Here is a 19,228-nt window from a genome sequence, read left to right as displayed (position 1 = left end):
AAGTTAGCTAAGAATGTTTATGGCATTGTTACACCCACATGCCTGAGTCTCTGCGCCTTCGTACGTCACATAAAACATTAAACACGGATTTCGAACCACCAGAACTAAAGATTTAAGCCATCATGTTTGACTTCGGAGGAACTAGTGTGATTGCATGAGCATAATTTAGGTAATTAATCTTTATTGTCTTGCATCGTCCATTTTATCAATCGCACCGTTAAAGCCGCGACGTTTGTCAGACCTGAGAAAGTGGTTGCGTAGAGATTGGCAGAACGAATGATGCTTCATGTATGCAAGGAATGCTAATCGCCTTACAAAAAAGAATATTCAGTTTGAAAGGCTGGTGCTTCAGCATGGCGAAGATTTTCTTGTTCACAAAGCGTTTCACTTTTGAAGCAGCGGCGTACCCATTGGAAATCATCGGGTGTTAAGATTGTTACTCCTTCAACACGAACAATGTTGTTTCAGAAGCGTATAGTTGGTTGTTTGGTAAAGGCTTAAGGCAACAGAGCGCAAACTAGCAAACAATTTTGTGGATCCTTGCCTTACATTTTCATTTATTGTTAACGTTGTTTATGTCGTGGCTGTGACTTGGCTAGCTTGTTATGAAGTGACCAAGGGCTTAATTGTAAAATATTTCGGGCTGCCCGAAATTGTATGCTGTGATTTCTTCAGTCGGCCGCAACGGGATACGTTGGCTGATCCTAACCTGCTACACGTGAGCAATTATCGCGCTGGGCAAAAAACGTGGCAGTACCATTACGACCCTCCCGTAAAGACATCTGAAGCGCCGCCCTAATTGCACGTCTTAATCTGCATTCGCATCAAAGCACTTGCTTTGTCAACCAGCATGATCGGTTTGAGGGAGACATAATGGTGTTAGGAGGACGAACCCACTGAGATTCCGCTTGGCCAATAAAAATTGTAGACCAATGGTCAAGCGATGATTCCATTTGCGGGTGAATAATCACTGCATGGGATGAACAGTCTGTGATTATGCCCTTATCATCTAGGCGCGTCCTTCACCTGACAAACGACACAAGAATCTATTCATTCAAAAGCTTCTACTGCATAAGTTATGTGTCAATTTGCATATGTCCAGATAAACGCAAATTTTTCAATAAGGACATTTATAAACTGGCTCATGCGGAAACCGTCTTGATGGTGCTGGTAAAGTGCATCCTTATACGCAATAAATGTACCGTAGCTCCGGTAACCGTAAGGGCTATCTCCTATGTTTGTTGTGAACTGCCTTCGCAAGTTCCACCGGTGGCAAATGACCATCGCCTACGTACCGTCAACGTTGTAAGTCCCGTTGGTTATCCGCGTGGGCTGTGTGTTCCACTGGTACTTCCAGGTGTCATCAGGAATGCTGCAATTATTAAAGTATTAGTCAGACAGTTACGAGCTGCCACAAAAATTGTTCAATTTATGTTTTATTAAAACAATGTTCAGAAGTAAAGTCGTGTTTTGTAATCGCGCTACTTGCAATAGTTCGTTCTCATCAAAGACTGATTATGCTGCCTGGCATAGGACGAACGGCACTGTCGGGGCACTATACTGTGCACAGCACTCATCCAGCATAGTCGAAACGGCACATTCGCTTGCACGAACACTGTCAGTTTAACTGTTGAGTACTTACAACGGGTCCTGTGTAGTTTGCTCCCCTGCCACATTGACAGAATCCTAACAATAATTTCGGAATAAAATGTTGATGCATTGAACATGTTCTTTGCATCAATAAAATAGGTTAAAGTATAACAACAACACTGCGCAGATGGTTTCTGCAATTATGACGCAAACCTCCACTAATATTTGAAAAATTCCCATTCGTACCCGCCTGATCTCATTCGGCATCGCCGTGGGGAATTTGGCGTTTTCACGCCCATTGCAATGATGACTCACGGATCCGGCAGCTATGAGTAATAGGTCATATTATTTGAATTAGTTGAAATTATGGGCTCAAATGACTTGCTCTGAAGAATACAAGCACATTTCTGTTTCTTAGCCAAGTAATAATTTGAACACCTAGGAAAAAAATTACGAGTTCGAATGAACTCGTGATGAATAAGAATGTTCTTTAAAAATATTTGTTTTCAAGCGATGCTAAGTTTGCTTCTATGTCACTCGCCGGAGATGGTCTCAGAATTCTTAGAAGAATAAAGTTTATTGGGAGAACGGCATGAAAAATATCCTAATAACGATACAATGCTCAGCATGAAAACAGCTGAAATCCGACGTGCTACTTTAGTTGTTCAGAAATGGTAAAATGTTCCGTAGAATACCACGACTTTCCACAGATTTATCGGCGTGGCACAAGGTCGCCCCAGTTTGCTGTTTCAAAAAGAAAACGATTTAAAACTGAGTAATTTAAACTAATTTGTCAATACATTAAAAACAGAAACAAATAGCTTCATCCGCCAAAAAACACCAAGCGGGAAAAGTGTGTTTTCTCTTTAATGCGCATTTGTTGCCTTTAACCAGCGCATGGAAATGGACGATCAATCGTTGTAAACCAACTTGTGGTGTTTTATCCACAGGGATTATGTTTTCAAAACAAAGCTTTGAGTGGGCACTACTCAATTGTTCAGTTTCTTTTTAATTGACAAATAGCAGTACTGCTGTGGACTCTGCCGAGTTGTCTAGAAAACACTTACGGCTCAGCCCACCAACTCTTAACTGCGGTTAAAAGTTATTCCGAGGTTTTTGGTGCAAGAGCGACTACTTGATAAAACACAAAAAACAGTAGTGGACTGAACATCAATTTTCACCACTGTAGCTTCTGTAACGATCACATAAATGTAAACACCGGCTTTTTAGCTGTGTCCTTTCATCGAAATTCGGCCATCGCACCTGGGATTGAATCTGGCACTTCGAGCTACAGCATCCCGTGGCAGGTGTACAGGGCCGATAATTATACATAATCGAAAAATATTTTCTTCTTTAAGTACGTTCGCTTCATGTCCTGAGAAATCTTACCCTGACCGCTAAACAGCTGACTTTACGCTGAAGATGGCAATATTTTCGCACCGCCTGTGCATCGATGCCTCTAGATCTAAGAAAACCTCCGGTTGAAAAGCTGAAGTTGGCTGTCAAAAGGACCCCTTTTAGGCGGGAACTAATGTACGGATATACAAGCCTATTATATGGGTCGTGTCGAAGGGTAACTGTATTGAATGAAAAAGTAACAAGTGGTAAAACTCACGTTGTGGAGGCGCCCAAAGTAGATGAAGAGAACGGCGTACCGTCCCAGGTAGTACTTGCAGTTACCTCGTCCGCCGTACTAAACTCAAAGGCGTGTATTCGTAGCTTCTTTCATCATCCATGCCTGATGTTTCGATGTCGTGTAACTGGCGTGTATTCACGAATGCGCAATGTTGAATCACCGCGCATGCGCACTTAGTGCCAAGAAAGAACGGAAAATAATAAAAATTTTGTCATCTCAGGATGTGGATTAAAATGACACCCCTCGGCTGGGAAAAAACGAGACGTTTGAGTCTACCACGAGCTTGACGCGACTGTGCAAATTCTTGAACGCTAGCGGGGCCGTCCCGATAAACCTTGCTACCTTTCCGCCGAATTATCTACCCAAACTATCCCCCACTTACATGAACAAAAACAAAAATGTAGAATTATCGGATGATATTGCAACTTTTCTTTCATGGTCCTCTCAAACTGTTGTGCACATCTTGCTGGTAACAGCTTGTTGCTCGTGTAAGCAATCGCGGAAGTGCAGGAAGTATACAAGCTAAGTTACGCCCAACTAGCTTACGATTGCCAGATGATACAACTCTGCTGACTGCTGTGGCACTATGACTCAGCTGAAATGAAACAGGTAGTTATCACCCCACGAGTGCATTGCGCTCGCTTTTTTCTGTTGCCCGCAAAGTGCAGAGCTGTCTTCGCTAGCCACTAGTAATACAGCACTTCAACTACTTCGCTCTTGGCGCGATTATTCGGTAATTACCGCTCAGGCGCCGTGCGTAGCCGTAGCTCAGTCACATTGACCCCTCACATTGGGGACAGTTTTGTGTGGGTGCTCTAAAGTGTCATATTACGTTTCACCCCTCGCACGTGGAGTACCGTTGTCGTTAAACAAAATACACTGCTTCCCACTCCGCGCCTCAGAGAAATTACCCGTAAGGGCAATTTTTTAATGGTAAGTAATTTCTTTAGCATACGCCATAGCTGGTGGAGGTGAAAGCCTGCGCGCTCAAGAGAGTGATCATATTAGTCGAGATTTTCATTCGACTGCATTCTTGCTTCTTATTGCTTCGTTTTCCAACAAAAGGTCGTGGGTTCGAGCGCCCTAATTTAAGCTACCTTAATTAATGGTGCCTTAGTCATATTCACCTTAAATAGCACAAAATGTCGTGGGTTCGACTCCTGCCAAAAGTAGTGAGTTCGAGTGCCCTAATTAACTCTGAAATAATTAACTGCCTTCTTTGGCATGATTAGCGGCGTCGATGTGGCCGCGATGTGGAAGAAGACGACGACGAAAGTGCGAGCAGTCGCACAAGCACTGCGATTTTCTGTGCAATCACAAGCCGACCTTGAAACAGATCTAAGGCTTCCCGCATTAAATATGTTCGACAACGGGTAGACTGCAGAGCATGAGCGTAGCTGAAGCGCGACGTACTACTGCAATTGTTCACAAATGGTAAAGGGTGCCGCAGCATATTGTGACTTTCGACTTCTTCATCGCGGTAGTGTAAGGTCGCGCAAATTTGCTTTTATTTAAACGATTCGGAGCCTTGTAATTTAAATGTCGTTGGTAAAGGAAACCTTAAAAACAATACATTGCCCAAACTACTCCAAGCGGGAAAAAGGTCAGCTTGCCCAGCAGTTTGCTTCCTCTTTAATATACACTGGTCGCCCTTAGGCAACAGGCCATACAAGCGATCGTCTTAAACCAAACTGTGGCATTTCCTCCACCGAGCTTACGTTTAACTTACCGCACTTTAATGTCTCTGATATCGTTGTAGCAAGTTGATTAACACTGACACACATGCGTACAAAGAATTTACCGCTGCCGTACAGCACACGAAACAACTGACGTGCGCATAATCTATTGCGTCATACACCACGTACGCTAATAAATGAAATACGTTGATGTTTAAACACACTGTGGATTAAATATGCCGGCAAGGTATGTTTGTGCTTCTTTAATCTAATTGTTCAAATATACATTTCAACACTTATTGCAATTGGCGTTACTGCAACATAGATAACCTCTATTTGTTTATTTCTTTTGCTTTGGTGGAACATACTTGCTTTTCTTCAATAAAATAATGATCCTTTCCAGCTATTTCTTCTAGTTTCTATATGTGATACATTTGTATATGAACAATAGGAACTGTAGGGGCGATTTTATGTAGCAACATAATTGAAAATGTGCCCTTGAGAGGCAGCGCGCCTTCCCGTTGATTCTTTTGTCTGTGTGCACCTCTGGCGCTGTTCCGGCATTAGGTTTGTGTATTCGCATATATTCTGCTACTTTTGTTGTCGGGGCTCAGCCAAATGTGTGCAGTGATTCAACCCACGTGATGTTACTTTGTAAGTCTTTCTTTACTGTAAAACACGGGGAAGGCGGAAGTAGACAAGTGCACTTGTCGAAACGTAGGCGCCTGCTTTCACCTTGTTCTCGTTTTACTCATCAACTCTGCTGGTTTATGTGGTATCTATGTCGCAATATGTAGTTAAGTAAAAGTATGTGAATAAACCACATAAAATAAATCGATGACATTAAGCAAATATTTTCACAAGGAATACAGAAATCTTACGTGAAGTAATACATAAATCAACATTTGGGCGGAATTCTTCTCACGATCAATGTCGACTTTAATGCGACAAAAAGCTCTGGTTACGTGTGCGGGGTAGAACATATACAAACCTAAACTCTTTATTTATCTTAAAAATATTGCACCGACTATTATGATACTTCCTAGCACCTTATTTGAGCGCAGCTCTAGACGTGTTTTCATTTCGCGATATATTGGCTGGTGCGGACAGTGTCTCGTGCGGCACGCTGCAAACGGAGCCAAGTGTGGCGCGACTGCCTCGCTAAGTGGGAGATCGCGAGAGGCAGCGCGCGAGTGACGCGGGGGTGCGATTCACCGCCGCCGCCGTATTCATCACTTCAGTGTCGTAATCCCATTGTAGTCATGCCGTCATCGTGATACCACCCTCGTCGTAGCGTCGACGTCATTTTTTGTTGGTTATATTGCGGCAGTTATGCTGACGTCATTGTGTCGGGATTACGCCGTCGTTGTCATCTCATCGTTGTCATTGCGTCGTCGTCGAACAGACGATATCATGCATTCGTTGTCATACGGTATAGTCATCGTGCCACCTTGGCTGTGCAGTCGTCGTTATTATCGCTGTTTCATGCGGTTGCCTTACAGTCGTCGTCGCGTCGTCCTTTTTATACCATCATTCACGACTTAAGAATGCGCCTGTCACTGTCGTCATGCCGTTGCCATTGTACGACTTTATCATTGTATCAGTATCATTCCTTAAATATAAAATTAAGTTTTGAGGTGTTACGGGCCAAAACCACGATCTAATTATGAGGTATGCAGTAGTGGGGGACTACAGAAATTTCGACCACCTGGGGTTCGTTAACGTCCACCTAAATTTAAGTGCACGGATGTTTTTTTATTTGGCCCCCGTTGAAATGCGACCGTCATGGTCGTAATGTTATCCGGCGACCTCGTAACATCATTCATTCTTATTCCATCATCATTGCGTTAGCGTCATGCAGTCGTCATGCCTCCAGGCTCACAGGTTACCTAGGTAAGTGAAAGTCATAGCAAAGCGGTTTAATACTTGAGTATGTGGCATGTAGTCGAATCATCAAAAGTCTAAGAATTATGCCTGCACTCTGAAATGAACGTCACTTAAGCAATATGGCCCGTCACTGCATTACTCGATTGCTTTAGACACCCGTCGTGGTTGCTCAGTGGCTGTAGTGTTAAGCTGCTTACCACAAGGCCGCCGGATTGAATCTCAGCCCCTGCGGCCGCATTTAGATGGGGGCGAAATGCGAAAACAACCCGTTTACTGAGATTTAGGTGCCGGTTAAAGAACCCCAGGAGGTAGAAATTTCCGCAGTCTGCCACTATGACGTGCCTCATAATAAGGAAGTGGTTTTGTCACGTAAAACCCCATAATTGAATTTTGTCTTTAGACGGACGCTTTTCTCTTTACTATCTTTGTAAACGAATATGGCGTAGTACGTACGTATTTCACAAAGCTGCAAGAAGTGCTGAGCACGACAAGCATGCTAGCACCACCTCCACCATACCGCGTGCTTAGAATAACGGTTGATATTGTGCGCGTTTCACATATCAGAGCTCACCTCCATAGCAAAAGTTTGACAGTGGAGGCATAGTTGAACCACGGGCACCATTACGCACCATCTGTGATTTGCTTTGTGCAAGGAAATTTTTCCAAATGTGCGCTCACCTAGCGATGTTTTCCGGAATGGCCGATGTTTCCTCCATGCCAGCGAGGCTTGTAGTGGGGTGTGCGTGATTGATGCTGCTCCTGGACGCCATAGGTGGGGAACTGGTGATTCCGCTTTCAGTGACATGTGTATGGCCTGAGAGAATAACAGGTGTTAGCTCGTCCCTGTGCAAGGCTCATTCAACGAGGGTCAACATTTCGTGCTGAAAAAAAAAACAGATTTAGTAGAGGTTTAGTGATAGGGTAACCTGACTTCAGCGCTTCCGTATGCGGTGCTCTTTTTGGAAATATGCCTTCGATACACGACGAAAGAAACGTGCGTGACGGAATTTATGCAATGTAGAATTTTCCCCAAGATATGTGCTGTATTTAGTACACCACAATAGAACATAACATTGCTCCATGCTGAAGAAGAGATTGCGCATTTTTAACGCGATAGCACCCTGGGCATTTTGTCGCAGAAAATCCGGTGTCTGCGTCAGAGGCAGGCGTTGGCCATCTCGTGAGCAAAAAATTATTCCTAATCATTCATACCGAACCACGCAGGCCTCCCGTGTGGCGCGAATGCTTTACGGAAATAAATGAATTTAAGCAAAATGCGTCAGGAACATAGTAACGTGCGACTTAACACAACCTACAGACATGATAGCATCAGATTGTAATTTGAATATGCGAGAAAACATCCTTTTTGCGGGAACTCAAACCCATTTCCCAGTGTTTCTACCACTCAGGGCGGCGTGCCCATTTCGGTGCAAAATCATCCAGATGGCGCTCGCCACCATGAATCCGCGGCCCACGTAATAAGCGGCGGTTCTACCAGAAAGCTCGCTTTCGTGCATAGCGCTTGCCGCCAGCGTTTCCCGGTAAACATTACGGTTACATAAGCTGCAGTTACAGGGAAGCGTTAGAAGCAGTCAGGTATCTTTTAATGGTATCGTGTTGCATTCTTAAAGGCGAAGCTCAAGCGTCCTGCAAATTTTGTTGTGTCTGTAATCAGAGTCGCATCTCGGGTTTACATTTCCAGCAATAAGCATATTTCAGGCTTTACTAAGGTTCCGATGAAAAATATGCAAAATTCCGTAAGCTAGGTTTTGCAACAAATTAACGTTCCTTAAGAATAAAGGCCGCGTTCTCGCTATAATAAAGCTCCTTAGTAGCGCAGAAAAACTAAAGTTTAAGTCGGGGTATTCTGTCTAAATACACGAGAAATACGTGGTAACAATTGCTCTAAATTTGCTGAAGTCTGTTGCACTTCAAAAAAGTTCAAACGGAGTGACTGGAGCAAACGAAGTTTTGTTTTGGCTGTGAATGTTCTTTATAAACATTTTTCACAATGGACGTATTTCTAAAATATGAACAATATCAAACTTTCAAATCTAATGGAACAATAAAAAGGATAACACAGTTTTGGAAACAGCTAATAATATATCTAAAGTAGTCCGAACGATATAGTATGGTGCGCTCTGAAATATGATGCTACGTTGTGGGTAGGACTTTTTCAAAACGCTCGTAAACATTTAAAATTATTGTAAATTGGTAATTCGCGAACCAATATTGGCCGCCTGGGGTGCTCTAGCACATGCAGTATTACGAAGCTGTGATACCTGTTTTTTCTTTTTTTTTGGTGGGACAGAGCTACAAATTTGTAAACTATGTCCTTGTCAATTGTGTCGCCCGAGTATGGCTATCACGCTATATAGATTTCACGCACCAATTTTCCTATCAGCTATCCTGTTAATTCGCATTGGGACTGTTCATACGGACACCGACACGCTGACGCTCGTAAATTGTGTCCTCTTCTGCAGTAAATGCACCGCTATCGTGGCCTACGTAAATGTTCTTTCCGTTGAGGGTTGTTAAGCGTCTTCGCAAGTGGCATCGATGGTCGAAGGCCATGCCGTACGTACCCGTAACGTCCTTGGAATAGCTGAGGCTGTTGAACGCTTTCCACAGGTCTTCGAAGAAGTCGTCACAAAACCTAGAATTAGACATAGGTATTGGTATCGGACTCATTGCTTCCAGGTAACGCGGGAAATATCTGATGAAACTTTTGCAAAAGCACAATTTGGAACAAGCAAACTGCTATTTTGTTAACGAACGTGATATGTGCAATGTTTTATTTTACCCCAACGCTCACTTGCGGGCTGGCACAAGGACAACCCTGTGTAATACGTGGAGTGGGGAACGACCATCGACCGTAGCGGAAACGCCTCCTTGACTTGCACAAACATGGAAGTCAACTTTAGTTTACTTCAGTGAAGAACTTGAGCTTTCGTTCACTTACGGCGTTTCTGATTAGTGCTTTGTAGTTGGGTATATGTGTTCAGTTTTCTAACTGTCGTGGCGCCGACTCGTGTAGGAGAATCGCAATGATAATTTCCGAATAGGCGCACTGGAAATCTTTTTATCCAATTGTTCTATAAAATAGGGTGAAGCTCAAAAGACGAGGCTGCGTGAACTTCTTGCATGCTTTGTTTTAAAGCAGAGGTGTAATAAAAAGAGGTGCTCCTTCCACGCCGGACTGAATTAGCAATCGTCCTGGTGGTATTAGGATTTTCACGGGTATTTAATTGAACGACGAATCATGGATCCGTGCCATGAGGAATATATCGTAAAAATAATTAAAAATGCGAGCAACATGGCTTCCACAGAGTAATAGTGAACCGAGAGTCGCCTCTTAGGGAAGACCCATTTTGAACACTTGAGAAGAGAAGGACTCATCAGTTCAAGTTAAGGATATGTGACGAAAATATGTTGTTGCGAGCTTGCTTCAGGTATAACACGTATGACGCGCTCCTGCGAAGTCCCGCCTTTGAGGACGACATCCTGGTTGTCCAGCGCGCCCGCGATGCGGCCAGCAGACTAGATTTGTCAGTCCTGTCGTGAGATTAGCCAGGTGCGTGTTTAATCGCGTTTTCCTGGACCCAATAAAAGTTTATTCCCTCACTCACTCATTCACGTATGACACGTGCCACTGGCTTATCGAAAAATTTGTATGAGTTGCAGGGACATGAAGAAGGCGCAATTGCAGACATAAGCCTCAGAAAAGAAACGTAAATGAAGGGACGGGCATCAGCAGTTGTATACCGCAAATCATTCTAACTTGCGACTTATTTACCATGGCAGCAAAAAAAGTGCCGGCATTGCGGAATGAGGTCGCGCGCTGACCGTGCCCATGCCCGAGTTTAAGCTCCGACGCTAGCTGCCGGCGCGATAAATCAGGTGAAGCAGTGGGCACTGACGGGCCGTGTGGCGATGGCTGTTTCTAAAGTTACACCGGACGTACGCGAATCGCAGAATCTAAAGGTACATCGGCCGTACCTGATTTTCTTAGGTTTCGCTAGCTCCCCGGGCCCACGTGAAGGACGTTTATTTAGCTGAAAGGGTACCATTAGAAAAATACGCCTTTGAAAGGTCGCGGCGAGCAGCATTCGAAAAGCCTGACACGAATCAAATGATGCATCATCGCCGGGTTTTCTATAACAGGCACGTAGACCCATGTGTGTCTTTGCATTTCACCATCAGCGATGATAGGCCGTTGCTCCGGGAACATCAGGGGTGACCTCGAACTCGGCAGGGCAATGCCGTAGCCACTGGGGTGTGTGGCGCGGTGACCAAACACAAGCGACAAACATCTTCTTCGATAGAAGCATTTGCTCCCCGCAGTGACATTACTTTGGACCTTAACGATAAACAGCCGGAGCTGTGCTTTCCGTGAAAATATTTTCGCATCACCGTGCATAGACGCGCAAAAGGAAAGCTAAAAATGTCGCCCACGTAGTACGCAGACTGAAGTTGTCTGTCAAATTCCTGCTTTGAAGTAAGAACAAATCTATAGCTATCAACGCCTGTGTTCCGGGTCATACCAACGGGGGGCAATATTTAGCGAGAATTTTTGCAAGCGGCAAGACTCACGTAGTGCAACGGTCGGGCGTGCACGAAGCGCCCTCGAAGAATTCCTGGCTTGTGCTCGGCGTTGCTTCTTCGCCGAAGGTAAACGCAGGAGGCGTGTTTCCACTGTTACTTTCTTCAGCCATGGCTGTTTGGGCGCCTCTGGAGCACTAGCGTCTGTTTTATGACAGAAGCACGCGGAATCATAGCGCATGCGCAGTGAGTGCCGATGAGGAAAGGGAACAAATGAAATGTTTGGCTCTTTGCAAAGTAGAAGGCAGCCATAGAGCTCATGTGAAAAAAAGAAACGATAGAGTGGCGCCACTACCTCGACGATAAAATACTCGTATTTTAATGGTAGAAGAGGCATTCTAATAACTCGCGCTGCCTTCCCACCAAATGATCATAACCGTTTAATCCCCTCTCCCAGTTAAAAACCGTTGACATGAAATGTATTTTTTAAGGGCAAGCCTTATATTTCTCATGGGTCGAAAATTTGACCGTCCGGCATTATGACATCAAAATTCAAGCGCATGCGCCAATATTTCTTTATCAATAAAAACGAGTTCGACCACCTTTATTCGCGTGGAACGGACACCCTTCTAAGTAAGCAGTGGGGCCACAAAAGTGTGTACGTTTGGTTTCCCGGTTTTGTTCATGCCTGGCGGGCAACGTACACGCACGTGTATTACGACGTTTTGAGGAGCATCAGTACGCCTGCGTCAACTGGAAACGCTTCTGTCGTTGATAGTTAGCGCTGTCTGTTTGCCTAATTTGCCTTTCCGTGTCTCTCTGATTCTTTGCTAAAAGATTATATAAAAACCCATGCAGCTACCTTCGTCGATTAAAGCGCTAACAAATCATTCAGCTAACCAGCGTATGTCTCCTAATGGTATTCATATACTTGCCACGGCCGTTCTAGCGTGCCTTTAGCCACGCAGAAACAGTGGCGATGCCTAGGCGTCCGAAAAAGAGCAAAAGCCAAAAACGAGTTAAGAGAAAGCAAGTAATAATAGAAAGTAACAGCGCATTCGAAAGACAATGTTCAAGTAATTTAATGAATCTCTTGCGAGCGCGCAGGCTTTCGCTTTCGTCCTCTTTACCGTATGCAAAAGAAACCGTAATGTTGAACTTTTTCTTCTCTAAAGCCCGGAATACATGGAGCGTTTCGAGGCGATTTTCGCCTCACGGCGCCGATCAGGACGGGCTAGATTCTGACGCGGCGCCCACACGTCTGACGCTACCGGAAGTGCCTGTCGGAGTCACTTCCTGCTTGCCGTCGGCGCGAAGTAAATGAAAACTCTTTTTAAAATTAGTTTTCAGCAACGAGAGCCACAAGCAATGTACAGAACGAAGCTCAGATAGAAACTCTGCATGCGCAATCCGCACGCCCGTTTCAGTCGCACAAGGTTGCCAGACGAAACATTTCCGGCCAACTCTCTCCGCTGAACATCCACAAAAATATCGATACAATACTAATTATACCTGGTAATGTGTATAGACATATTAGGGGGGTATTTATTGCATAATTTATTAATTAAAGCACAAGCAAACAACATATAAGCATTGTTCGTTTATTTAGTGGTAGCCAAAACATTTTTGCCTTGTCTGGCCACACTGCAGCGGCGTTCGCCGCTCGTACGCCTCATGTAGCCTGGCCGGCGTCCCGCCAGCGCGTTTCTTTATTTTTTTTGGCGCGCGATAATCGCAGGAGAAAAACGCCCCATGTAGCCCCCGCTTTAGTGAAGTGCTACAGATTCCAGGGGAATATTGATGTACGTAGAACAATTCGGGAATATATATATGTAATGTAAACAATTTCGTTTCAAGAACTCTAACTCTTAACGCCGACGCAGTCTGTCCCTGGTCTCTAAGGGGGCGCTGCGGTCGAGGGTCCTGCGGTCTCGATATTGGTGTTAACGAGCGCTTGTTACACCCTGTTAGATATGGGGCTGTTTCCTGAGCCTACTTCGAGTTCCCCAGACCACATCGAATCGCGCCACTGCTACATAAGGAATGCAGAAGCATGGATGACAAGTTCCTGAGGCACGACAAGTGCAAACAAGTTGGCGGCCCCCACTTCGTGTGCCCCGCGGTAGCTATTCACTGCTTGACTCTTCCAGAAAAGCGAAGGGATAGCCCGGCACTGTTGAAAGTAAAGTGGGTGCCAAACCAAGACGCCGGTATTGTGCCGGGACGGCCTGATGGCGGTAATGCGCCGTGACAACCGGACGGCTGTGATATACCGGGAAGGCCCAAGCGTCCCCCTTCTTCACCTTTGAAGAAGGCATTTGCCACCGCAGCGGGGCCGTACCACCGGGAGCAGGTGAGCCCTCGGACAATGGAGCCCAATCGTCCCCCTTCTCCGCCTTTGAAGAGAGCATTGCACCACAGCAAGGCAAGATCGCGGGGAGCCGCCGGGTGTGACATCACCGCACGGGTGCCTACCATTGGCCGAAGGTGGCGTCATCTGAGCGGGCTCTCCCATTGGCTGAACATGACGCGACTTCCAGTGCTCGAAGGGTTTAAAAGAAGCATTCCAGAGAGACCAGAGCATTCCCTGATTGACCTCCCTCGAACTTCTTGCCGCGGGCCGCAGCGTCCGAGTTGCTGCCGGCCCGTAATGACTGTACGACTGTTACTTGACTCTCACCTCTCTGTATATAATGTAAAATAAACCATCCCAAGTTTTGTTTTCATACCGAAGTCCGTCCTCCAACCCCTACAACCCTCCATGCGTGGCCAGAGGGTGCGTTTGACGTCGTTAACACGTGAACAATTGGTCGCTATTGACAGGTTGAGTGCATTCAGACCATCGAGTTACTAACGATGGCCTCTAGACTAAGCACCTTTTCTTCGTTTTTTTTCCCGAAATATTGAATGTTGCTTCGCGCCAGGCTGCAGCAGAGAAGGCTACGTGGCTTGTGATTGGTGTTATATCGCTGCTACTGGACGCCTGACACGTGGATGCACAGATTCTTTGTTCAGGCATTGCATAACATGCGAATGGAGAGCAGATGCCAGGTTCGGTACACTGCGGCCCATTTGGAGTTATTTCAAGTGAACGCCTCACTGTCGTAAATATTTATTTTTTTGCACTCGCTACAGGGAGCGCTGATCTTCTAAAAAAATAAAATGCCGCGCTATCTGAATTGCCAGTCCGAAAAAATTCTGTTGCACGAACTTTCATGAAATATGGAATTAAAGGACTGCTGCAGACATTCAGAGAATTATTCTATAACGCGTAACCGTTCTTTGGCTGCAATCTTAGTTCGCTTTTGTTTTCTTGGTTTTCGTAACTTATGCGTGTGTACCTACCCATCGACTTTCCGATGTCTAAAAATGCTTGCGCATGAGTAGAGAATTCTCAGAATTTCGGTAGCATTTGGTGTTACTTATCATGTCTGTTCTGCATAGTCTACATCGTGCTGCATACTGAAACTCTCGGATTGGAGTCGGTTCATCAAGCCACGTTTCGGAAGTAGCCAATACATCTGCTTAGTTCAGAAATGTGTCGTGTTCAATGTCTGTGGAGTGAGCACTAAGTGATTGGATGTTGGAGGAAACTAGCGACAACACACCTTTTGCTTTTGCCTCAGCTATGCACTGTACGCGGTCTTAAGTCTCACTTTGTTCAAGCCTTGCATTTCTGAAATGAGAATTCCGTCATTGCGCTTCCCTTTGTGTGCTGAAATGTGAAGACGTCCTTGGAATTTGTGAGATACAGGCCTTATGAGATGGTTGCTCTTGAAGGGACTACAATGTCAAGCCCTAAGGACGTGTATCGGTCTTCCGAAGTGTTCATCTACAGCGGCAACGATTTTCATAGCGCGAGATCACCAAATATCAACGCACTTGGCAACCGAGGCTCACAGGGCGTATATTCCGCATGTTGCCCGACTACCGACTACTTTCTCACCATCTTGCCGCTTTACCTGCGGAAAGTCCACACACAACTTTCAGTCGTATAATTGTTGCCACTCGTACCTCGTTGCCATCGAACTACATGCCTGCAGGAAGGCCATCCTCACCATCATGGTTCATGCAGAAACCCAAAATACGACTCACCATCCTAGGAATCACGAAGAAAGCTAACATGCCATCGTTTGCGCTGAAGCAGGCCACATTAGGGCTTTTACATGAGGTGCACAGCGGCCGTGTACACGTTTACATTGATGGCTCAGTCACACCTGCAAGTTCAGCTGCCGCCGTGGTGATACCAACAAGATCCGTCACAGATCACAGTAGCAACAAACACAGTAGCACAAACACAGTAGCAAGAAACACTAGTCATGAAACCAACTCTTTATTGTGCGAAACTGCGCCCACAAAACAAGTTACACTCGGCTTGAATGGTGGCAGCGAGTACGCGCTTCCACCATCGGAAAACTCATCTGCGGCTCAAGCGAGTCGGTTATTTATAAATGTTTTGTCAAAGGTTCCAGACTAATCGCATTAGCTCAAGTGCCTCAATGATTGTTTAACACTATTCAGGTCACGCATGTAATCTGATTACACAATGTTCCACGACAACATAGAAAATAACATGAGTGAGGATGACCCAGAAGGTTCTGATACATACAACCACGTCATGAGCGGTGCGATAACTTAACACTTGTTAGGCGGTGAAACGCGTTCACCGGAAGAAGGTAACAAGCACATACGTCAATGTGCGCATCCTAATAAAGTACCGTTCGAAAACAAAAAGAACATGTACAAAAGAATATTGGCAAAGCAAGAAAATTATAGTTGGTTAGCTATGGTAAAACCGCTTAAGGTGCACAATATGGACTGCTTACGGGCATGAGCGGCACCGCTGTGATTGCGTGCCGCCTCGCACGATGTGGAAGTACAATGCGCACAGTAGCTGTATTTTCGTGTAGAGTTCGAAATAACAGCTTTTCACTCAGTGCACGTCGGCTTATAGGGTTGCAAACTCAAACATGGTGGCCAACCTAGTATTCGACGAAGCGTCGTCGATGACTAGCGTTGTCTGACCGTCCTTGATTGGTTCTTGGTGCGTACGCGAGCGAGTTGTGATCCTGCCAAACAAGGATGATTCTGCGACGCAAGGGTGTCTTAACACGTCCGGTGTTCGACGTACCTGTTTGTTCCACTCGTCCGTGTCATGTGACCTCCAGCTGCCTGTATTTGTTCTCCTTGCTATGCAGTCGTAACTCTCATCCAGTGTGCGGTTCAGGATTCATTCACAACGGAGGAGTCGGGTCCTGTGTCCACTAAAGCAGCGAGAGCGCGGCGACAGCGTCAATGTTGGTGGTTGATGGACTTAGTTATTTCGCATCGTCGTACCATGGCTGAATTGCATTGTCCCACTTTTACGTGGTGTTGTCGGGTATCTTTTAGGCTGCATGGTTTTTTTTATTTGGAGCTTCGTCGAAATTGCAGCATGTCCTTCCTTCGACGTGGAGACTGATCTTGCGTTGGTGGTGGAGCACCTTCAGCACTAAAACGAACAGCAACTGCACCTCCATAGGTTGTGTTTAGTTTACCGGATATTGACCCACATATCAGCCACGTATTGGCCAAGTGTACTCTGGGCCCAGCAGTGAGAGGCAGTGCCATGGCGATGGACATGAGCCCAGTCGTCGGGGTCTCCATTCAGTTGCAGCTGAACAGTCAGCAATTTCATGGGGTAATTAATCATGCTATGAACGCAAAGAGTTGACGGCAGAACATCGTATCATCTCACTGTAAGGGTATAAGCAATAGGCGCATACGGCTTCTCTTTAGTGGCAGCAGACCGAGCAGTCGTGCGGTGCGGGCGCGAAGGGGGACGCAGACCGCTGAAGACAGTGGCGTAGGCCCTCACTCCTGACTTCAGATGCGGCAACACAGGGACTGCGAATGCCTGCTGGATCTCTCAGACGACGTCTGCAATTAAGGCTACTCGATGCTGCATCGAGGGGAACATCTTAAGTAGTTCTTCGCGTGAAACTGTTATTCGGAGTTCGTCGAAGCCTATAGTGCTTGAATTTTTCACTTGCGCGAAAACACCAGGCGACAATGTTTCTGCGGGCGCTTTTCCGACGTCTTTTCAATACCCGCAGCTTCCGTTAGGAATATTGTAATGGTCTTGGCCGGTTTACGTATCAGTCTGGTGTAAGCCACTTTCTTCAAACCGAAAATGAGGAAACTCTGTCCTCTCGGACATGTGCGTGTCGACGTGGCTGAAGTTCTGCCTTGAAGATCACGGTGTTCTCATTCGGTGTTCTTATTCAACTTCGGCCCGCCTCCTTGGGCATGACGCTCGTGAATGTTTGCAGAAATCCACTGCTAAATTGCAAAATCGCTGCTTGTCAGGTTCAATTGTTAAACATAGCGGTTCTGGCACAAGTTTGCGGCCAGCTTTCCAGATCTCTAAACGGTGATCCGCTAATGATCGGTGGCTTCCTTGGCTTTTGCAGCACACATCGCTACGGGTGACACAGGCACTCCCACTGTGGCAGTTGCCTGGGCCATGATCTTCCTAGTCTTCTCGGGCAGAGGTCCGTACTCTTGCGGTAGTCGTAGCCTGCGGCTAGCTCGCTTGTCCATGACGACTTTCACGTTATTTTCACGGCTGGTAGGGTTTACTCGGTCACCACGAAGCACTTCTACGTGATGTTAGGTTGTAGCGACGGCTAACGACGCAGTAACAAGTGCTGTTAGTGACAAAACACTCTTTATTGGGCGAACCTGCGCCATTCAAAACAAGGTACATTCGGGCAGAAAGATAGTGCCAGGCACATGAGCGATTGTCGAACAAATTTGCGATTAAGTAGCGCCGGATATTGACACATGGTTCGTAGAAGATTCCAGCGGAATCGGTGCTCGCGCGCCTTCCAGAATGCCCAAATTTATTCGCGTTACGCGCGCAACTTGAAAACAAAGTGTTGGACAACACTAACAAAAAAAAATCGACGAGAATTTGGAGAATGTTCTGATGCATGCAACCGCGTCATGCAATGAGCAGTAACTTAAGATTTGGTAGTCGGTGAAATGCGCTCACAGCAAGACATAACTACGCGTGTCAATAATATAAGTAAAAACTATATCACGCACAGGGATATGTTTGTCCCATCAGGCTAAAAAAATTCTACAGCTCTAGCTAGAGGGGAGTGCAAGTCAAAAGAGTGAATAAGAAACTGCACTTCAAGACTGACAAAGGTTCCAGCTCAATACAACCACTAAAATATTCGTATTGGGAGAAGATACATAGCGAAACTCCAGATGATTTTAGTCTAATACAGTCATATTGTTGTCATCAGCATGATAAACAAGAAAATGTTCGGTGTGAATACAAAAGCCGAAGAGCACCAAAACATTACATGCATTGAACAATTTGTAAGAGAAATAAACTTCCCCCTTTTTATCTCCATATATTGTTGTAAAAGCTTTCTATGGAAGGCAGCAAGGCCTAAGGACCTCAATTATTGGCACACATTTTTTTTACTTTACAAGAAAACAGTGCCTGCTTTTTAAATGGTTCCTAATGAGAGGTGTTCCCTTCTTTCACACTGTAGAATATATAAAAGGATGGTAAGGTAAAGCTTCGTTACTAGTACACTGTCAGACCGCTTGCACAGAACTAAACGAGGTGTCAAGGATTCTGTGCGAACGTTTCAACCCTATAGTGGCACAAAACACAATGTTGCAGCCCATTAGGGTTTGTCTAGAAATGACTTTGCTGAAGCTACGTTGTGCGAACAGCATAGTTCTGCAAACAGTGACTCTAGTGAGGACTTGCAATATACTTCGACATTCATGCATTCCAAATTCTGCTGGAGACGATCTTGTAATTGCGAAAAATCAAGCAGCATTCCTTATGTCTCGCATTTGAGTCAGCAATTTTAAGCGTAAGAAATCCCCC

The 19,228-nt window shown here is 45.4% G+C and overlaps 1 protein-coding gene across 1 annotated transcript; it reads right to left on the bottom strand.

The window, feature by feature from the left end:
* Nucleotides 1-1,287: 1,287 nt before the first annotated feature.
* On the bottom strand, nucleotides 1,288-11,547 carry LOC129381639 (uncharacterized). The gene is made up of 4 exons (XM_072285204.1): nucleotides 11,383-11,547; nucleotides 9,375-9,445; nucleotides 7,468-7,603; nucleotides 1,288-1,372 (listed from the first exon to the last, which is right to left on the bottom strand). The coding sequence occupies exons 1-4, from the start codon at nucleotides 11,502-11,504 to the stop codon at nucleotides 1,288-1,290; spliced, it is 414 nt and encodes a 137-aa protein (XP_072141305.1). The 5' UTR covers nucleotides 11,505-11,547.
* Nucleotides 11,548-19,228: the final 7,681 nt, after the last annotated feature.

The sequence above is a fragment of the Dermacentor andersoni genome, chromosome 11 (assembly GCF_023375885.2).
Source record: "Dermacentor andersoni chromosome 11, qqDerAnde1_hic_scaffold, whole genome shotgun sequence".
Lineage (NCBI taxonomy): Eukaryota > Metazoa > Arthropoda > Arachnida > Ixodida > Ixodidae > Dermacentor > Dermacentor andersoni.
The sequence above is the reverse complement of the archived record's forward strand: the minus strand, read 5'-3'. Positions and strand labels throughout refer to the sequence as shown.

Excerpts from the sequence above, each read along its gene's own strand:
- LOC129381639 (XM_072285204.1), bottom strand. The coding sequence starts at position 11,504 with ATGGCTGAAGAAAGTAACAGTGGAAACACGCCTCCTGCGTTTACCTTC. Across the intron at positions 9,446-11,382 it reads ACGCCCGACCGTTGCACTAC|GTTTTGTGACGACTTCTTCG; the intron begins GTGAGTCTTGCC and ends GTCTAATTCTAG. Across the intron at positions 1,373-7,467 it reads ATTCCGGAAAACATCGCTAG|CATTCCTGATGACACCTGGA; the intron begins GTGAGCGCACAT and ends TAATAATTGCAG.